A 24461-nucleotide genomic window follows, 5' to 3' on the forward strand; every position below is an offset into this window, starting at 1 on the left:
CTACTGCCATATAGGTAGGCCAGTGTACTATTGCCATATATATTACAATTTACAGTTAAATAAATGTTTCCCTTTACTATCTTCCTCATGCAAAAAATAGCAAATGATACCCCAAAAGGTAAAATTTATGGTAACCCTGTGCTTAATTTAGTTGATTAAGTGAAATTTTTAGATTTGTTGGAAAGTGGTTTTATTGTTAGCATAAGGTGATCAGTATTACAGTAAAAATCAAGCATCACATGGGCTGGAAAGGTGGCTCAGTGATAGAGCGCTTGCCTTGCATGCATGAGGCCCTGGGTTCGATTCCCCAGCACCACATAAGCAAAAAGGAAAAAAGCTGGAAGTGGCGCTGTGGCTCAAGTGGTAGAGAGCTAGCCTTGAGCTGAAGAGCTGAGGGACAGTGCTCAGGCCGAGTTCAGGCCCACGACCAGACGCCCCCCCACCCAAAAAAAAAAATCAAGCATCACAGTATTCAAGATAAAGAATATGAAATAAGATCTAGTTTTGACTGAGCAGTATTAATATGTACAACAGTAATTTTTGTGACAGTAATGCAGTTTACTATTAGTTTCAAGCTATGGATGTTCAGACCTAATGTATGTGCAGTATAATATGAATAATTGAAGAGTGCTGAACTGTATGTATCCTGAGCATTTATAGCTTTACCTGCACAGCAGAAATGACACACTAAGAGCCTATTATATTTAATACCTCCTTCAGTGACTTAGACTCAAATGCAATCTTCCCACTAATTCTGTACTGAAAAATTACAAAACCCTCCAACTTTTTCATCATCTTTACTGTAATTTTTTTGCTTTTCTTAAACTGTAAAATTCACCTGAAATGTGAGCTATTATAATGTGAGCTAAATACCCCAAACAGTGTCAAATATTTAAAGACTTAAGATATTATAGCTTTTTTGCAAACGCACAACAAAACTAACCTTGCGAATTTTCTCCTGACTGGAATGATTTGTTGGTTCTCTTTTTATCACAGAGGCAGATATTCTCCAACAGTCTTTCCTCATCTCTGTTAGGAGTGAAGATTCTATTTTCACTTTGTGTTGGTTCCAGAACACCATTGCTTCTTGATGCTTGTTTTTCCTTGTTCTGCAGTACTTTTTCTTTCATTCTTTGGAATATTTTCCTTGGTGACTCATAGTTTTCTTTGTTTTTAAATCTATCTTTGTTGGGCTTTATAGCACTGATATCAAGATAACCATTAGAAGTGGTAGCTTCTGATAGCATTGTAGACTGAAATATGTTTTTATTCTTAGAAGTTGTCTTTTTTAGGAATTGATTCTTTTTATGGCCATTCTCTGTTGAAGAGTTCTGATATTTCACCAAATCTTTAACAGGAGTAAGTGTACCTGAAGGAATGCTATCAAAAAACACTGCATCCAAGGCCATATCTTCTTTTTGAGGTATCCCTGAAGACAAACATTTCAAAGGTGTTGCAATCATCTTGAGTAAGACTTTAACAAAATTCCTCTGACAGAGAATTCAATCAAGCATATTTATCCAGCTAGAACTTCAACAGGGGCCCAAAAAATCCTATGAATCATATGAAATCAGACTTCATTATTTTTTGGTGTAGAACTTTACTTGCTTTCTATAACGACATTGTACCATTTAAAAGGTTTGATTGGTTCATAACATGAAAGTCTATATCTCAGAATCAGAATAAAGATTTTAGTTTTTGTTATTTTTAATTCTTATGTTTATTATTAGTATATAGTTCTAATTCTTATATATAATATCAACATTTTATGTTATAATTGATATAAAAAAATAGTTTAAAATTACCTAATATAAATATACTAGTTTAAATATTTTAATATATGTACACATTATATAGTCTGTATCAAATTTATAATATATATTTACAATATAAGTAATATATTACAAATTATATCTATCCCCCCCCTCTCTATATATATATTTGTATGTGTGATGGTATAGAACTAGAACCCAGGGCCTGGGTGCTGTCGCTTAGCTTCTTCACTCAAAGCTAGCACTTACCACTTGAGCCACAGTACCACTTCTGGCTTTTGGTGGTTAATTGGGATAGAGTCTTACACCTTCCAGTCTGGGCTGGTTTCAAACCATGACCCTCAGATCTCAGCTTCCTGAGTAGCTAGTATTATAGCCATGAGCCACTGTTGCTCAAGAAATTAGTTTTAAAATAAGGTGTAAGAAGACAGTGAATGGAGAGACTGAAGGAGGGTGAATATAGTCAAAATACTTTATACACGTGAAAATGGAACAATGAAGCTTGAGATAGGGAAGTGGGGAGACAATATAGGGCGAGTGACAGAGGTGGATCTGCTCAAGGTACACTGTATATGTATATATGTTTATGTAGATTTCAAAATAAACTCCCCTTATACAACTAATTGATGCAAATAAAAACAGCTAAGCACCAGTGGAGCATGCCAGCAACTCTAGCTACTCAGGATGCTGATATCTGAGGATTGAGGTTCAAAGCCAGTGTAGGCAGAAAATCTGAACAATTCATATCTCTAACCAGCAAAAAGCTGGAAGTAGATGTGTGGCTCAGAGTGGTAGGACACCTGCATTAAGTGAAAAAGCTAAAATACAGTATGCTCTAGTACCAGCAAAAACAAAAATTAAAATTAAAAAAAAGAAATAGGGGATACTTAGATCCCAAAAGAAGAAAGGCAAAACAATGGAACTGAACAAATAAGGCAAATATCCCTGAAGTAAAAGGCAACTTGAAAGACCAAGAACCAGAAAAAGTACAAAAAATGATCAGTGACAATTGAATACAAGGTTTCAGATGTTAAGCTGCCTTCTCCAAAGATTATTACAATAACTGGTATCTCCAGAGTTGAGGAAAAACAATGTTCTGTAGGTCAATCACTTGCTTGGTGAGAGAAGATGAATTTTAAAATGATGTTTCTGTTTTAATGCTGTTTAGAAAATCTATTGTGAAGCCGGCCACCTGGGACTCCCATGTAATCTTAGCTACAGGAAGCTAAGATTTGAGGATTGTGGTATGAAGCCAGCCAGGGGGAGCAAAATCTGTGAGACTCTTATCTCCTATTAATAACAGAAAAGTCCAGAAGTGGTGCTATAACTCAAGTGAGAGAGTGCTAGCTTTGAGCAAAAGCAGCTTAGGAAGAGTGCCCAGGCCCAGAGTTCAAGGCTCGGGATGGGACCTGCCCTGCCCCTCCCACTGCCCCAAAGAAAATCTATTCCTGAAAACAGATAATTGCCGGTGTACCGAGTAGAAAACTGTTACTTATTCCACACAAGACTCAAGAATTGGTAAACCATTTTATAAAAGAATCAGCTACAAGCACCCACAGTATATGTACACAGAACTAAGACTAAACAACTTATTGTATAAGATACTGAGCACCATTCCTCTTCCCAAAGGGCAAAGAAAATTCTATGCATTTACTACAATACTAACAACAACAGTTATAATAGAATATGTTTTAGAGCACATTAACCCAAACTGAGAGGTAGAATTGAGAAAGACTTCTAACAGGCAAAAACTACAGATATGGTTTAAAAAAAAGCCTTAGCATATGGCAATGGGCTAATAGACATAACATGCAGAGACAATGAATCGATTTTAAAAATGACCAATATAGAAAATAGAGAGCTACACATATATCTATATGCCCCCTGTCTGTCTGTCTGTCTGTCTGTCTATGCACGAACGCTCTAGAGCACACATTTCTTTGAGGCTGGCGTACAACTTTCAATCTTCCGACTTTCTGAATGTTATTAAATCCAGCTAGAAGATCAGGCCACAAAGGTGTAGGGGTGCTTAAATAAAAGTGCCCAATGTCACATTCACAGTGAGAAAGAACAGAAACCTAAATCTACCCTACTTCAAAACCCGCATTCTTTATCAACACTCAACTCAGGTTACACTACGGGACTTTTCATTGACAATACCTTAGGAAATACTGACTGGAAAAGTATCCAGAATATGATAAATGTAAAAAAGCTGGAACTCCCACCACTTAGGAGGCTGATCGTCAGGTGGAGCGATCCAGCAAGGACTATATAGGGAGACACTCTCAGAACATACCTAAGACGCACAGTTCTATTTTCATGGGAGGGGGAAGTAAGCATAGATGAGTGTAATTATTGGGGGGGGGGGAACGGGGACACCGGAAAGAAAAGTGGATCGCCTCGTAAGCGGATTCGTCTCTGAAGGGCAGGATGAAGGAGCCCATCCTGTGGCAACGTTACCAACGCCGAGAACGGCCGACAAAGCAGCACCTCCTTTCCTCCGAGTTAAGACACAAACGGTGTGCGTCTCTTGGCCCTCAGGCTTGCTGTCCCCAGGTGACGGGCTGGACACCCCAGCCCGAGCCCGCACCCCACGAGTCTCACCGTCACCTAAGACTGTTCCCTCCTTAGCACAGAGGTTCAGGGCGCTCACCGTTCCGATGAATCAATGGAACGCTGTCTTTAGCCGCGGGGGTACACGCGGCCGCTGAGGTGAAGTCTCCCCCGAAGCCGCTCACAGCCAGCCCGCGGACGCCCAGGCCAAGCCAGCGGGCCAGGCCGCGGCGGGAGGCGAGGCGCGCTGGGCCGGAGGTCGCACCTCGGGTGAAAGGCCTAGTAGGCCGCGGCCGCCCGGAGCGCCGGGACTCGGGGTCGGGAGGGGGGGTCTACGCCCACCGGGCCCGGGCCCAGGACCAGGGCTCGCGCCTCGGGCCCGCGGCGGCTCGGAGCGACCCTGGCCGCGCACGGGACGACGGCCACGACAGTTGGGGAAATTTCAAACCAGAAGAGCCCGCCCTCCAGCCCGCCGGGGATTGGCACGCTCAGGAAGGGCGGTACCGGGCGGCCGTGGGCGACTCGACAAAGCCCAGGGCCCCGTCCCGCCGCGCCATGAGGACAACAGTGTGTGTGTGTGAAAGTGCCAGGCCACCCCGCGAGGGCGCTGCGGGCGACACCCCGCACGCCGCGGCCGCGTCCCTGTAGAGGTCTACGTCCGGCTTCTCTTCCCGTGATGCTCGGCGCCGGACGGGCCAATCACAGACACTTCGGAAGCGGCCGGCTCCGCGGCGCTAAGTTTGACCCTTCCCGGCCACCGTCCTTCCATTAAGGCGGGATGTTCGAGGGGGTTGTCGGGTCCTGCACCTGCGCCTTGCCTTTCTGAGCGATTCTGCTCCCCGAGCCACTGCGGGGAAAAGATCCAGTGTATCTGAGGCCGAGGAAGGGTATTTTATTCTGGCGGAACCGCCCACCGAATGCCCTACAGTGTTCAGTTTGAGCTACCCTGGGAGGGATTGTAATGGTTTTATATTTGCCGGGCCTGGGGCTTGAACTCGGGGCCTGGGCGCTGCCCCTGAGCTCCTCTGGCTCAAGACTAGCGCTTCTACCACTTGAGCCACAGCGCCACTCCGGGTTTTTGTTTTTTTTTTTCCTGCGATTCATTGGAGATGAGAGTCTCAGCGACTTTCCCGCCCGGGCTGGCTTCCAGCGCCTCCCGCAGATCTCGGCCTCCCAGGGGCTGGGGTGACCGGCGGGAGCCACCGGCGCGCAGCCCGCGCGGCCTCCTCCTCCTCCTCCTCCCCACGCCAGCGGTTTCCGGGCACTGACGTGACTCCAGTCCCGGGCTTCACCGCGCAGTCCTGTAGCCGGAGCCACTGCCCCTGGCTGGGCGCTGGGCTGGGACGCCTCGCTTCAGTCGTGGAAGATGAGAGAGGAAGCCAAGACAGACGAGTTCCACATCAGGTGTCAGCCCAGAAACCCGGAAAGTGGCTCGGCCTTAGACTTGGAAACTTGGGAGGTGTGAAATGTGTTTTTTTTTTTTTTTGGCAAATAGGATGTGTTGGAGCATGGTTTGGTAAACTTCAGATAAACCCCAACAAAGGGAAAATCTAGATATAATTTGATGTGGTGTGGTCTTCATGGAGGAGCTACTGTTCTGCTATTTGTCCTGTGCACACACCACCTGCGTGTGGCTCTGTCTGTGCGCAGCCGTCTGCACGTGGCCTCTCTTTCCTTTATAAGCCACGCTGGGAGAGAGGCGGTCTGCTACAGTCTCTAATAAACAGCAGCTAATAAAAACTCCTTGCCCTATGTATCTGAGTCGGTGTATTTGTGGGAACTGGGATTCTACAGGCCAGCACTGGGTTTCCAGATCCCAGCCCCATCCTTCTAAGGAGCCGTGCCTTTCCTCCCCCCCCTTTCCTCCCCTCAGCATCTGGGACCCGGGATTTACTTAGGGATCCGCTAAGAAATGTCCTCAGCCTTGCATCAGGGCACATCCTGTAATCCCAGCTTCCCTGAGGCTCCAGGATGAAGAATTCCAGACCCACATGGCCTATGGAGCAAGAGCTTGTCCAAAAACGAAGGAGTCAGGCTCCGCTGGCTCACGACTGTAATCCTGGCTACTACGGAGGGTGAGATCTGAAAATCGAGTTTTGAAGCCAACCCGGGCAGGGCTGGGGAAGGAGAGGGAGAATTTGTGACATTTGTATCTCCAATTTACCATCAGGAATAAAAGAAGCGCAGCTCAAGTGGTACGTTGAGCCCTAGGACAGGCATAAAAAGAAGGAAACAATTCTTTCCTACATTTAGAGTCCATAGACTAAATTTCCTTGTACATTGTACAGGACCTTGGGGTCACGGGGTCGGGGGTGGGCTGCGGGACAAGACTCTATTGAGGGGAATGTGTACTTGCAGGAGGGGAACATCTAGGGGAGAGAAGGAATTAGGATGAATGTGATTATTTTGTTGGTGTGTATGCAAATGGAACCCCGAGATGTATTAAATTTGGAGGAGTACGCTGGCAGCCTTGCCCTTGCAAGTTTGTCTGGGACTGCGGAGAAGCCGAGTCTTGCAGGGTATCAAGGATCTCCACGGTTCCTTTGTTGGCACTGGACACTGGTTGTGTCGATGCTGGCAGGACCTTGGCGCCTCCGATTGGAGACAGCTTGTAGTGTGGGGTATTCTCCACCCTGGGCTGCAGTGTGGTGCCGCCAGGGCCCAAGGGGGATCGCTGGGACTCCATCACCAGAGGCCTGAGCTGCGCTGGCTGCGCACAGTGGCCCACTTGGCCATGGTGGACTCAGCAACGACACGGGGCATTCGGTTGGCCCTTGTTGAGAGTCTTGCCTTCCTCCTCACACACGCTTCACAGTCTAGTCCACTAGTTTCACAGTCTGCTCCCTTTCCTCACAGATTGGTCAATTAGCCACAAGGAAAGTAGCCCAACTCTAGGATAACAGGGTAACACTAAGGAAGCCACTGCCTACCACCTCGGGAACTGTTCCTTCTTCCCCAAGTCATCCACCTGCAAGCAAGGACTGACTCCAACTTAGCCCTGGAATCTTCCAGAGAAGACGTTTAACTAGATCCCTTGTTCCAGGGTGGGGGTGGGACTCTCACAGATGGGACTCTCTCTCAGAGCACCCCAGCTCCACACTTATAACAAGCCTTCACCCCAGCTTTTTTTGTGCAGTACCCTAATAAGTATTTAAAACTAGTTTTGAAATAGTAAAAAAAAAAAAAAAAAAGAAGTGTGAGAGTTCGATGTGGGACAGTGATGGAGGAGGTGAGATTCATGAAAAATTATATGCATATGGTACATTGTATACCTGGGTGGAAATGTCTCAATGAAACTCTCCTGGTACAACTAATTTATGCTTTTAAAAAAACTACTGGACTCATTGGGGAATCTGACCTAAGTGGTAGACCTCTACATCTTCTGCCTAGCAGTGAATCCATGAGTTCAGTACCATCAGAAATAATAATTATAAAAATAATAACCACCTAATGGATTAAGACTTGAAAGTGACGTTGGCAATCCTCATTCCAAAATCTCGCCTCCACTAAATGTTGTGAAGCCAACACACATATTTAAAACATCTGAAAGAGAGTAAGAATCTGGCATGATGTAATCCTAGCACTCAGGAGACAGAGCAAGAGGATAGAGTTCTGAGACAGCCTGGACTACATAGGGAGACCCTGTTTGTTGGGGGGTGGAGGGGGGTGGAAGTAAGGAAGGAAAAAGGAAAGAAGAGAAAACTTCCAAATGGATGAATGTAAATAATACAACAGAAGAAAGAAGTTAGGAAAAGTGAAGAAAATCTACATGGATGAGCCAACTTCTTTTTTTTTTTTTGGGGGGGGGGGGGGTCCGGTGGTGGGGCCTGAACTCTGGGCCTGGGCGCTGTCCCTCAGCTCTTCAGCTCAAGGCTAGCGCTCTACCACTTGAGCCACAGCACCACTTCCGGCTTTTTTCTTTTTGCTTATGTGGTGCTGAGGAATCGAACCCAGGGCCTCAAGTATGCAAGGCAAGCGCTCTACCACTGAGCCACCTTCTCAGCCCCAAGCCAACTTCTTTGTTGCTTTTGCATCAAACATTCTTTGCCAAGTTTGTGGATGCCAACTTTAAATGTAATTAGACTTAAATTATAGGTTAAGTGACATACATGAAGCAAACTTGTGGAATAGATATGAGATATGAAAAGAGATACGCTTTCAACCTCCAAAACCTTTTACTTTTTTTTTTTTTGTGGTAGTCCTGGACTACTACTAGTGCTGTCTTTGAGCTTCTTTTGCTCAAGGCTAGTATTCTACTACTTGAGCCACAGCACCACTTCCGGCATTTTGTTAGTTTATTGGTGATAAGAGTCTCATGGACTTTCTTGCCTAGGCTGGCTTTGAACCATTCATGAACCTTAGATCTCAGCCTCATCAGTAGCTAGGACTACAGGCATGAACCACCAGTCCAAAGCTCTTAAATAGACCCATGAGAGATCTCTAATCCTGGTGATGGAGATAGTCGGGTCTCACACAAACAAAATGGAGGCCTGAAACATTAAGGGCAAATAGAACTACCACTTAAGTAGAAATTAACATGTGCTGAGTGAATAACAAACAAGAATTTACATAAGTACACTGATAATTTTTCAAACAAAATACTGGCCGGTTGTCATGGGGCACACTAGTAATCCAACACTTGGGAGACATAGGATCCCAAGTTCAAGACCAGCCTGAACAACACATTGAGACTTTCTTTCTTTCCCTCGTGTTCTCTCTCTCTCTGCCACTCTCTGTCTCTCTCTGTCTGTCTTTCTCTGTCTCTCTTTGTCTCTCTGTCTCTGTCTCTCTGTCTCTCTGTCTCGCTCTGTCTCTCTCTCTCTCACACACACACACAATACCCAAACGACCAAAACTGAAAGAAATTCTGTACCCATTAAACCATCCCTACTATTCTGCTCTCCCACAGTTCTTGGCAAAGATCCACCTACTTTCTATTTCGGTGAATTTACTTTATTCAGATATTTCATAGAAATGAAATTATCATGACCTTTTTGTCTGGCTTTCCTCACTTACATAACTTTTCAAGTGCACACACATTGTATCTCAATCTTTTTCTGATAACTAATAGACCATTGCATGTATATATCCTAGTAGTATACATTAAGGACTAAAAGGACAGGATTATCATATCGAATGTTAGTCTGGGACATACCTAGAGCTCTTCAACCACCACCTGGAGTGAGGTCATAGACTTTCAGTGTCTTTGTTCTTATTTCTGATTGCTAGCACAGCTGAGCTAACTTCTGGATCATCTTTCATGCCTGTAGTTCCATGGAAGGCTCACATCTTTTTTCTAGCCCTTGATGTTGAATTTACACATTCACTTTATTTTTGGTCCCGTCAGGTGTTGAGATACCACACACCAACTTCCCTACAGCCATACTGGAACATGCATAACCTATTTTCAGCTGTATTCGCCAATGAGTACCCCTTCTTTGTTAACAAAACACATACTGTAAGTGATCCCTTCGCTACCTTGAAGGAAATGCCAAGTATAGAATTCTGAGGTAGCTTACTCTGATGTCATCTTGTGTTTGTTGTTTGACTAGGAACCTTTTATTGTGGTCTGCCTGTTGCCCTCTGAGTTCAAAGTCAGTTTTCTTCCTTTCCCCCATCTCTTATCCCCCCATTCTTTCCCTCTTCAGTCCTCTATGGATCAGGATCTACTTTCCTTCATTAAGGACAGAAGAAAACCTAGAACTCAGTGTCTTCCACCCTGACCAGGGTCTTTTACTCCTTAGTTTCTGTGATGGCTAACTTTAGGTATGGACTTAACAACATTAAGGGATACACAGATGATTGATAAACTTGATTATCTCTGGGTATGTCGGTGAGGGTGTTTGTTTTTTGGTTGTTTATTTATTTTGCCTGTCCTGGGGCTCGAACACAGGGCCTGGGTGCTATCCTTGAGCATTATTTTTCTTCAAGGCTAGTTCCCTACCACAATAGCCACAGCTCCACATCTATCCTTTTGGTAGTTTTGGAGATAAGGGTCTCTTGGACTTTCCTGCCCAGGGTGGCTTCCAACCAGATCTCAACTTCTTGAGTGTAGCTGTGAGCCATCACCGCCTCTCCAACTACCGGGCTATTCATTTCTTTTTATTGGTATACATTAGTTATACAAAGAGGGTTTTATTGCGACATTTCCATGTATGTATGCAACATAACCCAGCCCTACGGGAATATTTTGAAAGGAGATTATCATTTTAATTAGTGGCTGAGTTAGAAGATTCATTGTCATCCACTGTGAGTACCATCCAATCAGCAAAGGGGCCAGATAAAACTAGAAGCAGAGAAAAGAAGTGGTGAAGCACCAGCTGTGGGCAGAAAAGCCCAGTGAGAAGATGAGGCACTGAATTCATGCCCTAGTGCCAGCATACACAAATAAATAATTAGGAAGAGCCACCAGACTGGTGGGATTACAAGTGTGCACTACCACACTCCAGAGCCTTATTCTTCATAGTAATCCACACAGTAATTAACTGTGGTCTCACAAGGACTGTTTAAGCTCCTTGAAGGTGATGTCTTTTTTTTCCTTTCTTGTTTCTCCCTTTTAGAATAAAAATTTCTCTCCTATGCCTGTCCTAACATTGTATTTTAGAAGCAAGTACTTGGTTTTGATGATATGGAGAACCGGTTCAAAACTGTTCTGCATAAAATGATTACTGTGTCTATGGAGAAAGACTGCTGCTAACTTATTTTTTTCCTGTGTCCAGCTGCTCTGCCTGTGGAGTAGCTCACAATAGTTCTTCCCTCCTTTCCTGAACTGTACAATTAGTTTGCATCTGATTTCTATCCTATCTACTGACCACGGACAATCTTAGGGAAATTTTGTCCCAAGATCACATAAATGTGAGATCCATCTGTACCTGATTTACATGATATTTGGATGAGACTTTGGACCTTACTGCTTAGACTTGATACTGAGTTAAATGTTTGGGGCTATGGGATGGAATGAATGTATTTTGCATACAAGAAGGATATGAAAAATTGGGAAAAGGTGGAGTAGGGTGGTTCAGGAAAGAATACTACAGACAGGCTGAATTTCCCCTTCCAAAATCTATATGTTGAAGCCTGAAACCTTGCCACGTTACTGCATGTAGATATTGAACTTTTAAGGTGGTAATTAAGATTAAATGCACCAAGTGTAAAGTCTAATAGAACTAGAATGCTTGTAAGTTTCTCTTCCTCTCTTTCTCCACCATCTGTTTCCTCCTTTCTTCTTTTTCTCCCTAACTCCATTTCTCTCTGTCCCATACTCTCTATGCCCAAAGAGAAAAATCTATGTAAGAATACAGCAAGAGCTGATGCTGGTGGCTTATGCCTGCAATCTTGTCTACATAGGAATCTGAGATTTGAGGATCTTGGTTCAGAGCTAGACTGGACAGAAAAGTCTAGGAGACTCTTACTCTAATTAATCATCATCAAAAAAAAAAAAAAGCCAGAAGTGGAGCTGTGGCTAATGTAGTACAGTGCTAGCCTTAAGAAAACAAAAACAAAAGCAAAAGCACCTCAGGGACAGTAACCAGACCTGAAATAAACACACACACACACACACACACACACACACACACACACACACACACACACACACACACACACACACGCCCCAAAAAACAAAAACCCATCAAGAGAGTATATCTCTGCAAGCCATGAACAAAAGCTCTTACCACACTGAGTAATTGGCTAATACGTTGACCTAGGATATCTAGCCTCTAGAACTGTGAGAAATAAATTTCCATAGTTTAACCCACTCAATCTGTGCATGTTTTGTTATGGCAACCAAGTATAACATATAACAATAAAAGGAGAAGCCAGCATCTGTTATTGATTTTTTTTTTTTGTCGGTCATGGGGCTTGAACTCTGGGCCTGGGTGCTTCCCTCAGCTCTTCAGCTCAAGGCCAGTGCTCTACCATGTGAGCTATAGCACCACTTCCGGTTTTCTGGTGGTTTATTAGAGATAAGAGTCTCATGGACTTCTCTTCCCAGGCTGGCTTTGAACCACAATCCTCAGATTGCAGCCTCCTTAGTAGCTAGGATTACAGGTATGAGCCACCAGCACCTGGCCTTGTTTGATTCTTGAAAATAGCCATTTTATCTGGGTTGAGATGGAATCTCAGTGTTGTTTTGATTTGTATTTTCTTTTTGTCGGTTGTGGGGCTGAATTCTGGGTCTGAGCATTGTCCCTCAGCTCTTCAGCTCAAAGCTAGCTCAAAGACTTGAGCCACAGTGCCACTTCCGGCTTGAACTCAGGATCTCATGCATGCAAGGCAAGCACTCTACCACTGACCCACCTTCCCAGCCCCGATTTGTATTTTCTTTTTTTCTTTTTTTTTGGGGGGGAGGGTCTAGTCGTGGGGCCTGAACTCTGGGCCTGGGCGCTGTCCCTCAGCTCTTCAGCTCAAGGCCAGCGCTCTACCAGTTGAGCCACAGCGCCACTTCTGGCTTTTTTCTTTTTGCTTATATGGTGCTGAGGAATCGAACCCAGGGCCTCAGACATGCAAGGCAAGCGCTCTACCACTGAGCCACCTTCCCAGCCCCCGATTTGTATTTTCTTTATGGCTGGAGATGTCAAACATTTCTTCATGTGACTGCTGACCAGTTTTACTAATTCTGAGAAACCACAATTTAGCTTATTTTCTCATTTGTTAATTGTGTTGTTGATTCTTTGAGGGTTTTGTATTTTAATCTCTTTATATATTCTGTATATTAGGCCATTTTCTGATGTCTAGCTGGCAAAAATCTTCTCCTGTTCTGTGGGTTGTCTTTTTAGCTTAACTGAGTCCTTCACCATACAGAAACCTTTTAGCTTGATGCAATTCCATTTATCAAGTCTTTCTTTTTTTTGATTTGCTGGATCTTTGCCTGTGCCAGAGAGTCACAATGTTTTACCTACTCCTTCCTGTAATAGTTTTTTGTTTGTTTGTTTTTGCAGGTCTTACATTGAGCTCTTTTATCCATTTGGAATTTATATGGGTGCAAGGATCCAGTTTCAGTTTCCTGCAACTACGCTGTGAGCTAGTAATCCAACTCTTTGGCATTTATCCAAAAGATTACAAAGTAGGGTACAATAAAACCGTGAGCACAACCAAGTTCATTGCAGCATTATTCACTGTAGCCAACGTATGAAATCAGCCTGGATGCCTCTCAGTGGATGAGTGGATCAAGACATGTTGTATATACACACAATGGAATTTTACTCATCTATTAGAATGATATTGCATCATTTGCAAATAGAAGGATCTGTAAAAAATTGTTAGATGAAGTAAATCAGCTCCAGTGAGATATAGGTTACATATTTTCTCTCATATGTAGAAGCTAGAATTAGTTGGTAAATATATAGTAAACACTTCAGTATACAAGTGTACATAAGTGTATTAATTTAAATATGGTAGATTCAAGGGGGAACTCAAACTGTAATTCCTTGCTAGGCAGATACTCTATTAATTGAGGCGCATTTTCAACCCCTTAATTTTTGAGTGCTTATTGATGTATCTGTGTTCTCTATCCTTATTAGCAATAACCTAGATTATATTATTTTGCAGATTATTTATTATTTTTATAATAAAGTATAATTATACTTATTATAGTAATTACAATTAGTATACAATTGTATCTAAAAATTATAATAAATTACAATTATTTTGTTATTATTATAAAGTAGATTATTTTGTCATCTTCCCAGGAAGACTTGAATCCCTTGCCCTTATTGCCTTTATGAAAAAGATGATAGGATTTTCATTGGTAACTGGCTTGGTCAGTAGTATATGTAATCATCTGAAGAGGTCATTTGTCAATTTCCTTCCTAAGGTACCTTCATATTTTGGGCAGTAATATCTAATTTTGTTTTTTGTTTTTTTGTTTTTTTTTTTTGGATCTGGTCGTGGGGCCTGAACTCTGGGCCTGGGCGCTGTCCTCAGCTCTTCAGCTCAAGGCTAGCGCTCTACCACTTGAGCCACAACACCACTTCCGGCTTTTTTCTTTTTGCTTATGTGGTGCTGAGGAATTGAACCCAAGGCCTCAGGCATGCAAGGCAAGCGCTCTACCATTGAGCCACCTTCCCAGCCCTCTAATTTTGTTTTTGAAATCGAGTCTTCTCTTGTCTTTAGGCCTAGATGGTTTATTGCTGTAGCCATAGGGATGGCACAGGTGACCCAGGTGTTATTTATCAATATATCAAAGCTCCTGGTCAGGGTTTGTTCAGGGTTTGACAATTATGGAGGTGAGTCATTTCCAGTGAATCTTTTGAGATATGTAACCTAAAAAGATTAGGGAAGACCCTTTTTAAATGAGTACTTTGGAAGCCAATAAAACTGATCAGAGAAACGTAGAGGCTTTGCCATGGATAGCAGTTCATGATAATTTTATGTTCAGAACCTAAACAAATCAAGGTGTGGTATGGGCCCATCTATTGTTCACTTACTCAGGAGACCAAGACAGAACACAGAACAGAGTTCATGAGTTCAAATCCAGCTCAGGTAACACAATAAGATTATAACTCAAAAGGACTAAAGAAGAATAAATTTCATATGATCTTATTTTTGAAAACAAATAATCTCACTTATTTGAATAGATTGTTGATGCATTTTAGTATCTAAAAGAATATTATCTGATTTAGCCAGTAACTCCTTTCATAGCACACCTAACTCAAAATAATTTCTGTAGAAAGAGATTTATTGGTAGATTGAGGCAGCTTATACTATAAAAGAAATTGCTTCATGAACCAGAAAAATCTGACAGAATTCAATGAGTATAATATGAGACATGAATACCAAAATCTTTTTCTTTCAATCTTTCTATTTTATTTTAACTATGTCCTTTCTTATGGCAGACAGGATTTTTTTCATATAGTGAGGGTTATAACCTCCAGCTATTTCTACAGATACATGCTCTACAACTCTAAAACCATAGTGAAAAAATAAATTCTTCTCCTTGCTTTCTAGTGTGAACATCATAGGCAGGATTCGGATTAGCCTTGTGTCAGATCTGGCACTTTGGTGAGTCATGAGCATAAGATTCAGCCTGTCATAGGGGAGTGATCTACTTCCACAAGAAGGTAGCATAGATAGCAACATTTAAATACTAACTTATGGTTAGAAGCTAAAAGTTCCCACAGGCTTGGTTTTCAGTTGATGGGCTTTTGGGAAGTTATAGCATCCTGAGTTTTCTAACCTAATCAAAGGATAATTGCTTGATATATCCATGATATATGCCATAATTGAGAGGTGGTAAGAAGGACAAAGTGGGGCCTATCTGGAGGAAATAGGTCACAGAGATGGAGAGGGAGGTATGTGTGTCCTGGAAAGATATAACTTTTCCTCAAGGCCTATCACTCTCTGATTCCTTCCTTCCTTCCTTGCTTCCTTGCTTCCTTCCTTCCTTCCTTCCTTCCTTCCTTCCTTCCTTCCTTCCTTCCTTCCCCCTTTCTCCCTTCCTCCCTTCCTCCCTCCCTTCCCCCCCCGTCTCTGTCTCTGTCTCTCTCTCTCTCTCCCTTTCTCTTTTTCTCCAGTTGTGGGGCTTGAACTCTGGGCCTGGGTGCTGTCCCTCAGCTCTTCAGCCCAAGGCTAGCCCTCTACCACTTTAGCCACAGCACCACTTCCGGTTTTCTGGTGGTTTATTGGAGAATAGAGTCTCATGGACTTTCCTCCTTCTCTGGCTGGCTTTGAACTGCGATCCTCAGCTCTCAGCCTCCTCCTCAACCACTGGCTCCAGGCTCACTCTCTGATTTTGTTTTTCTTTTCTTTCTTTCTTTCTTTTTTTTTTTTATAGTTGTCCAACTCTCAATCTGTTCTTTTAAAAATGTTTTTTATTGTAAAAATACTGTACAGAGGGGTTACAGTAACATGAGTAAGGTAATGAGTAAATTTCCTATCCAGCATTGTTACCTCTTCCTTTGTTTTTCCTCTACCATCCCTTCCCTTCCCACCTCCCCACCTCCCCCTGCCCCAAGTTGTAAAGTTCATTTCTACATAGTGTCTTGTACATCTCATCGTTACAATGGGTCAACCTGTTTCCTTGTTCAGCATTTTGTTATTTGCCTTCCCCTCCCCAAATTAGAAAAATGTATATACAAGATGCAGGGCACCTACATCAAATACAGTGAAAACAGGGGTTAAACTGAGGGGGAAGAACATATAAGTCACATAGTACATTTCAGATACATTAAAAACAATAGCAAGAAAGAAAAAAACAAGTTGTGTCCCTATCTTGAGGTTCATTTCACTTAACATCATCTTAAATGGTGATATGTACCTAGCTTTTGACCTTTTCTGCTCGTCCTCAACTTATACTAGTTATTGAAAATAAGGGAAACCATGGGACCTATGTTTTTTTGGGCCTGGCTTACTCCACTTAATATAATTTTTTCCAAGTCTTTCCATTTCCTAACAAATGGGGTAATGTCATTCTGCCAGTGTGTGTGTGTGTGTGTGTGTGTGTGTGTGTGTGTGTGTGTGTGTGTGTGTGTGTGTGTGTGTGTATCTATATATCTATCACATTTTCTTGATCCATTCATCTGCTGAGGGGCATCTGGTTTGGTTCTGTATCTTAGGTATGGTGAATAATGCTGCGATAAAGATAGTTGTGCTGGTAGCTTTAGTATAGCCTTGTTTGTGATCGTTTGGGTAAATGCCCAAGAGTAGGATTGCTGGGTCATAGGGGAGCTCTATGTGGAGTCTTTTGAGGAACCTCCATACTGCTTTCCAAAGTGGTTGAACAAGTTTACACTCCCACCAACAATGTAGTAGGGTTCCCTTTTAGGAACCCTGTGGCTTGAACTCAGCCTGGGCACTGTCCCTGAGTTTCTTTTGTTCAAGGCTAGCACTCTACCACTTGAACCACAGGGCCACTTTTGCCTTTTTCTGTGTATATGGTATTTAGGAATCCAACCCAGGGCCTCATGCACGAGAGGCAAGCACTCTACCACTAGGCCAGATTCCCAGCCCTCACTCTGATTTCTATCTGCTATAAGGTGAGCCATTTGGCTCTATCACACAGTTCCATTGTGCCTTATCTCAAACAGGCCTAGAAACATGGAGCTGAGCAACTAGACTGAAACTATGAGCCTGAAAAATCCATCCTCTCTTAAGTTGTTTCTCTCAGGTGTTTTGTCATGATGATACAAATCTGACCAATACCACCATGAACATTATGCAGTGCCTGTTGTATTTAGTATATATGTTAAAGTGTGCTTATATATTTTTTTAATTTTGGGGAGCTTGTCCTGGGGCTTGAATGTGGAGCTTGAGCTTTTTTTGCTTAAAGCTGGTCCTCTACCACTTGAGCCACAGCTACATTTCTGGCTTTTTTCTTGGTAGTTCCTTGGATGTAAGTCTCATAGATTTTCTTGCCTGGACTGGATTTGATCCTCGATCCTCAGATTTCAGTCTCCTGAGTAGCTAGAGTTGTAGCTAGCTAGCTGTGGTTATTTTAGAGGTAGGATTAAGAGAGAACTTTTCACTTAAAATTTTTCTATTTAGTTTTAAATGTAAACTAAATATAAAATTATAGTTTAAATTTTTTGGTGAGACTGTTTATTTTATATCAAGTAAAGCAAAGTTACTCCAATTTTGACACAAAAAGATGAAGGGTAAAAACTTCTCATTGAAGTCTACAGAAAAGAGGACTTGGAACTACATGGTAGTTCTGTTTAAATATTTACTGGCTACTTTGTAGAAAAGAATATGTATAACCCCAAGGCTATGTATGGCTCCCTGGGTAAGAACAAGAACTAGTTAATAGAAAGTGTAGAAAGATCTTTGCCAAACATAAAGGAGAGCTCTCAAAGTCAGAATTTTCTAAGGGTACAGCTGCCCAAAGAAATACTAAGTTTTCACATAAGTACAAAAAGAAAAAGAACCAGGTGATCTAGGGAAGGGAATATTATGAGTGTGAAATACCAAAGGAGTAAGTGGACTAAGCAATTTGAGCTCTTCAACAGCAATTCTATGATTTCTAATGGCTAAATTTTTTTGTTAAGGTTTATTTTGTTCATATGCTATCATAAAGAGAGTTTTGACTTTTTCATACCAGAAAACTCCTTTTGCCTAAAAGATACATAAAATTGAGAGAACAATGTTCTTGCTTTTTACTTTGAATTTTATTTTACCGGGCTCATTTTATTTCAGCTAGGGTCTTGTTCTGTAGCCAGGCAGGTCTTGAACTTATAATCTTCCTGTTTCAGTCTCTTGGGAATTGGGATCATAGGCACAGGCTACCATGCCAAGTTTACTATCATTAAAAAAAAAATCTTTGGTACATGTCTAAACATCAAATAAGAAAACTTGCTGTCACCTAGCATTGCTGAGATCACTGTTACCTACATAGAGTTATCAGTGTATTTCTGACAGCTATGTTTTATTATTTTGGTTACAGAAACTCTATCTCATAATCTTAATAATTGAAACAAGGAAATAGAATTTAAGATTTATGATTTTTTAGAGAAGCAATCCACTAAACTAAAATATTGCATTTTCAACCATATTTGTGGGTAGAAGTGATTAACCAAGTTTAACTGAAGTATTGTATAGGATTCTGGAAAGATAATTTTAAAAGGTTTTTAAATTTTATTTTTAACTGATACAAAAACATAAAAGTATACATAATAATTGTAAATCATTCATACATAGATAAAAGTCAGAAGTAGTCTTATTCATGGGTTATCTTGAAGTTCCCATGACCCAATTTCTATTCTGTCCTTTCCACAGATGTATTTCTCCCAGTTTTCAGCAGCTCATCTGCCCCCATTCAACCATAGCTTCTGCCTCATATTTTAAAACCACTAACCTTTTCAATAATTTTATGGAAATCAACTTTCTTGCTTTTTAAAAGAATTATTGCCCATGAATTTGTCAAGTTCTTTCCTTTGTAGGCAGCATCTTATTCAACATGTAGATTAGTTTCTGTTTTGATCCCAAAACTGCACATCATTCTCACAATTCAAGACTCTGCCAGTATATTTTTTTTCTTGAGATATGAAGTAGTTTCACAAGACTGGGCTACTTTGGACCTTTCTCCTTTTGGTGATTAAAGGAATAATATTAAGCTGAAATTAAGATAGGCTTATTGAACATTATAATCTGCTAAGAAAAAAGAGAATTGTTTATAATATTATTTTAATAATTTTTTTGTGATAAGGCCTAACAATATAGCCTAAGCTAGCCTCAAATGGGCTCGAATTAGCAATTCTCTAGCTTCTGCTACCTGAATGTTCCCACCTAGTTTAAGGTGAGTGTGTGTGTGTGTGTGTGTGTGTGTGTGTGTGTGTGTGTATATGCCAGTCCTGGAGCTTTGAACTCAGGGTCTGGGCCATTTCCTTGAGCTTTTATACTCAAGGCTAGCACTCTAGCATTAGAGCCACAGCTCAACTTCCAGCTTTTTTTTTTGCTGGTTAATTGGATGGAGATAAGCATCTCATGGACTTTCCTGCCCAGGTTGTTTCTGAACTAGTACCCTCAGATCTCAGCCTCCTGAGTACTTAAGATTGCAGGCATGAGCCACTGGCACATTTATTAGGAAATTTTATTTAATTGTGCATGTGTGTGTGTGTATTTTTTTTTCTTGTCGATTGTGGGGCTTGAACTCTGGGCCTGAACTCTGGGCCTGGGCACTGTCCCTGAGCTCTTCAGCTCAAGGCGAGCACTGTACCTAATGAGCCGCAGCACCGCTTCTGGTTTTCTGGTGGTTAATTGGAGATAAGAGTCTCACGGATGTTCCTGCTTGGCTGGCTTTGAACAGCTATCCTCATATCTCAGCCTTTTGAGTAGCTAGGATTATAGGCATGAACCACCAGCACCCAAGATTTTTTTATTATTTATATTTACAAATGCTAAAAACAGAAGGCTTACAGTTATATTAGTCAAACAAAGACTATACTTCTGGACAATGTCACCCCTTCCCTTGCTCTCTCCCAGTTTTTCCCTCCTGTCTCACCCACAAGTTGTATAGTTGATTTTCAACATTGTGTCTAATAAGTACCATTGCTGAATTTGTTTACCCGTTGTTGTCCCTCTATCTTCTGTGCTTCCTCTCATACTCCCAAAGACATGTAGACAAACATGACAAAAGAAAAGAAAACACAAACCACAAAAAAGAAAAAAAAAATTCTTGTTTTCATTTCCTCGAGTTTATTTGGATAAATACTATTTTTGATGGTCAGATGCACATAGGCATTGCGCCTTTCTGTTCCTTTCCTGAGTATCCTCCTTTGGTCTCACTCTGTGAATACTTAGAGTCCTGTATAACTTATTATGCCCCAGATTAGGACATTTTAAATGATGAAATGAATTAGTTTCTGGAAAGACAAAATAGGCTGGGACTCTCTGATCAGACTTTTCTACAAAAGTCCAGTGCTGAGAAAAATGAAGGTTATTTATATCAGGAAAGAAATGGACCTTAAAATGAGAAAGAATCTGGGAACAAGAGCCTATTGACCTGGGTCCTTGAAAGAAATGATCACAATATCTTAAACAAACATATCATTTTCTTTTATTTTTAATTTTTTTTTGCCCATCATGAGCCTTGAACTTAGGGCATGGACTCTGTCCTTGAGCCTCCCTATGCCCAAGGATAGAGCTCTACCACTTGAACTAACTTCATAAAAATTAGAGACTATCTTACCCAGTATCCATATTTTTGCTTAACTTCAGTTGAGTTGATCAGTTATGCTGGAGTTTAAGCATCATCTCAACATTTTCCTACACTAAGACATGACCTCATTCATGTTATTACCATCTGCCTGCCTTTAATCTGTCATCCTTACTCAGAGACCTTAATTCCCAACTACTTAGAAGTTTGTTGATCCTATTCTGACTCATCTTACTGGCTTTTTTTTTTCTTCTGCCAGTCCTGGGTCTTAAACTCAGGGTTTGGGCACTGTCCCTGAGCTTCTTTTGCTCAAGGCTAGCACTCTGCCACTTGAGCTACAGGACCATTTCCATTTTTTTCTGTTTATGTGCTACTGAGGAATCGAACCCAGGGCTTCATGGGTGCTAGGCAAGTACTCTACCACTACGCCACATTCTCAGCCCACCAAATATATCATTTTCAATTATTATTTTCTTTCAAGCTTGATTTAGAAATCCCACGAAACATATGCTCTCTATTTGATCAGAGGACAAAGTCTATTGTTGCTGTTTTCCTCCACCACAGAACAACTTCCCCTTATAAATGCAGACAAAACTAAGAGGCCGTAGAATTCAGCAATCTTCCACTAGATGGCAAGCACCATCTTTCAATTTCTCAGTGGCATCAAGCTAAAAAAAAAAAAAAAAAATCACTCTTATTTAAAAGTTACGTCTTTGCATGCAACAGCTGCATTCATTACCAAAAAAAGAGGCACTGATTCACAAATTTAGCCAAATTTAGTATCGAGTTATTCAACGGAAATGGAAAATATATTGTGATATTTAAAAATTTTATTTGAAGAATATGTATTCATTCGTTCATTTGAGAAACACTAATGCCTTCTGTGCTTTCATAGTCTGTTTTATTCACAGTCTCCACAAGGGACATTAGGTGTTTTATATTGCTTGAACTTTAAAAATTGCAAACCTGATGTCTACAGAGACGAATAATTTATTGGCCCCACAAATACAAGTTAATATCTACACGGTTTGATACAGAGCCTGTTCTCTTAATCACCACATTTTGGTACCTACCATAAATAAATTATGTCAACTTAAAGTATTTAAACAGTATTTGGAACATGGTAGTATTTAAAAGTATCAGTTATTGTTTTCTTCTAATTATAGACATTAGCAGGCTTAAATCTTAGGGTATTTCCCTTATGAAAAAATGTATAAAGAACTAAAGATGCCTGTACAACTCACCAGGTTAGAACACATAATGTCAGTACAATATTGCTATTGTAAGGGTAAGCAAGGAGAAAAGAAACAATGTGAAACTCCACAGAGAAGCCAAGCTAGAGAGACAGAGTGAGAAGGGAAGCGTACATATGAAGACACAAGGAAGCTATCTGTCAGAAGTAATAACTTCAGGGGCTGGGAAGGTGGCTCAGTGGTAGAGCACTTGCCTTGCATGCCTGAGGCCCTGGGTTCGATTCCTCAGCCCCACATAAGCAAAAATAAGAAAGCCGGAAGTGGTGCTGTGGCTCAAGTGGTAGAGCGCTAGCCTTGAGCTGAAGAGCTGAGGGACAACGCCCAGGCCCAGAGTTCAGACCCCACGACCAGACCCCCCCCCAAAAAAAAGAAGTAATAACTTCAGTAATAGATATGTTTTCTCATGAATGCTTGTTGCTGTGGAAGAATTTTATACAAATACAAATTCAATAAAATAAAAATATAAAGACAAAAATATAAAACAATGGAATAAAGAAATCAAGTGTTAAGTCAAGGAAACTCATTCAGATGTAAAACAGGATTTTAAAATTTAATATATTAAAAAGAAAAGCAGCCAGATGCTGGTGACTCATAACTGTAATCCTAGCTACTTTGGAGGCTGAGATCTGAGAATCATGATTCGAAGGCAGCCTGGGAAGAAGAGTCTGTGAGACTTATCTCTAATCAATTAGGAAAAAACTAGAAGTGGAGACATGGCCCAAATAGTAGAGTGCCAGCCTTGAGTAATAAAGAAAGAGTATAGAGGGCCTTAGCTCAAGCCCTAGTAAGTAGTAACAGTACACACACACACACACACACACACACACACACACACACACACACACAGAGGCATCAGGAGAAGGAAAATTGGAGGTACAAACTGTTGATACAAAGTTAGGAAAGATGACCACATTTTAGAGATCTGGTTCTATGTAGTACTGGGTGCTTAAACTGGACATTTAAATTGCTAAGAGGATAGATCTCATATTAATGTTTTCATTATGAAAGAGAGCAAAGCAAACTAAATACAAATGAGCACAAAGAAAAATTTAGGGGTGATGGGTATGTTTACTATTTTGATCAAGGTGATGATAGCTTGGGTATATGCAAATGTCCAAACTCAGCAATTTGTATACATGACATACACTCAGGTTTTTCTATAAGTTTTTGTTCTTTTGTAATTGATAATTAAAAAAATTGAGGCATAATTAACATTATGCCTCAATAAAACTGTCAGAAATTTACTATGGTAATAGCTTGGAGAGATTCAAGAAATGTGGGCAAAAGTCTGATGGAGTCCATTGTGTGAGGTTGTTGAGAAGCAGCTTTGCTTCAAGACAGAACAGGGGTCCCTCTCCTGAGCATTCAGGCAGGGTGGAGCAAAGATCCAAAAGTGAGCAATCTGTATCATGACACTCTACTTTCTGTACAGTCTTATTGCAAATGGGACTTTGCATTTGACATCATGATTTCTTCTTGTCTTTGTTTTGGGTGTACATCTTTGAATTCCATATAGTTGCTTAATTTTGTCTTATTTAGTAACTAACATCTTTTGTGACTTTACAAATGGTAAGCACATGAAAAAGTACGTCACCATATCCATCAAACTGGTTTCTCCTGATGAAAAGTAGTTGCACAAAACCCTTATTCCTCCACCATACTCAGTTATTTATATACATTAGTTGGCATGGTCACCATAAAAAAATTCCATTTAAAAGCAACAAAGGAAGCCAGGCTCCAGTGGCTCACATCTGTAATCCTAGCTACTCAGGAGCCTGGGATCTGAGGATCATGGTTCAAAGCCAGGCCAGGCAGGAAAGTCGGTGAGACTCTTATCTCCAAAAAAACACTAGAAAACAGGAAGTGGGCTATGGCTCAAGCGATTGAGCCCTCACCTTGAGCTGAAGAGCTGAGAGACAGCCCCCAGGCCCAGAATTCAAGGACCCATGACTGACAAAAAAAAAAAAAAATCACCATTCATTGCTAACTACTGTCTTTTTCTTTCTTTTTTTTCTCTCTCTCTTTCTTTTTCTTTTTTTAGTTGGTCGTGGGGCTTGAACTTTGGGCCTGGTTATTGTCCCTCAGCTCTTCAGTTCAAGGCTAATGCTCTACTGCTTGAGCCACAGATCCACTTCCGGTTTTCTGGTGGTTTATTGGAGATAAGAGTCTCATGGACTTTCCTGCCTGTGTTGGCTTTGAACCGTGATCCTCAGAGCTCAGCCTCCTGAGTAGCTATGATTACAGGCAGCCACCGATGCCAGGCCTGTCCTTTTCTTTTAATCTCAGGAGTCCTGC

The 24461-nt window shown here is 41.4% G+C and overlaps 1 protein-coding gene across 1 annotated transcript in view; it reads right to left on the minus strand.

Annotated features, from left to right (window-relative positions):
• The window catches only part of Mis18bp1 (MIS18 binding protein 1), a 34262-nt gene extending 29341 nt beyond the window's left edge, over positions 1-4921 (minus strand). The window contains exons 1-2 of the mRNA XM_042677888.1: positions 4426-4921; positions 944-1553 (exon numbers count right to left, since the gene is read on the minus strand). Of these exons, the coding sequence (XP_042533822.1) occupies positions 944-1463 (520 nt within the window). The 5' untranslated portion in view covers positions 1464-1553; positions 4426-4921. The remainder of the gene's footprint in view (positions 1-943; positions 1554-4425) is intronic.
• Positions 4922-24461: the final 19540 nt, after the last annotated feature.

Source organism: Dipodomys spectabilis, unplaced genomic scaffold, assembly GCF_019054845.1.
Source record: "Dipodomys spectabilis isolate Male_0828 unplaced genomic scaffold, ASM1905484v1 ptg000042l, whole genome shotgun sequence".
Classification (NCBI taxonomy): Eukaryota; Metazoa; Chordata; class Mammalia; order Rodentia; family Heteromyidae; genus Dipodomys; species Dipodomys spectabilis.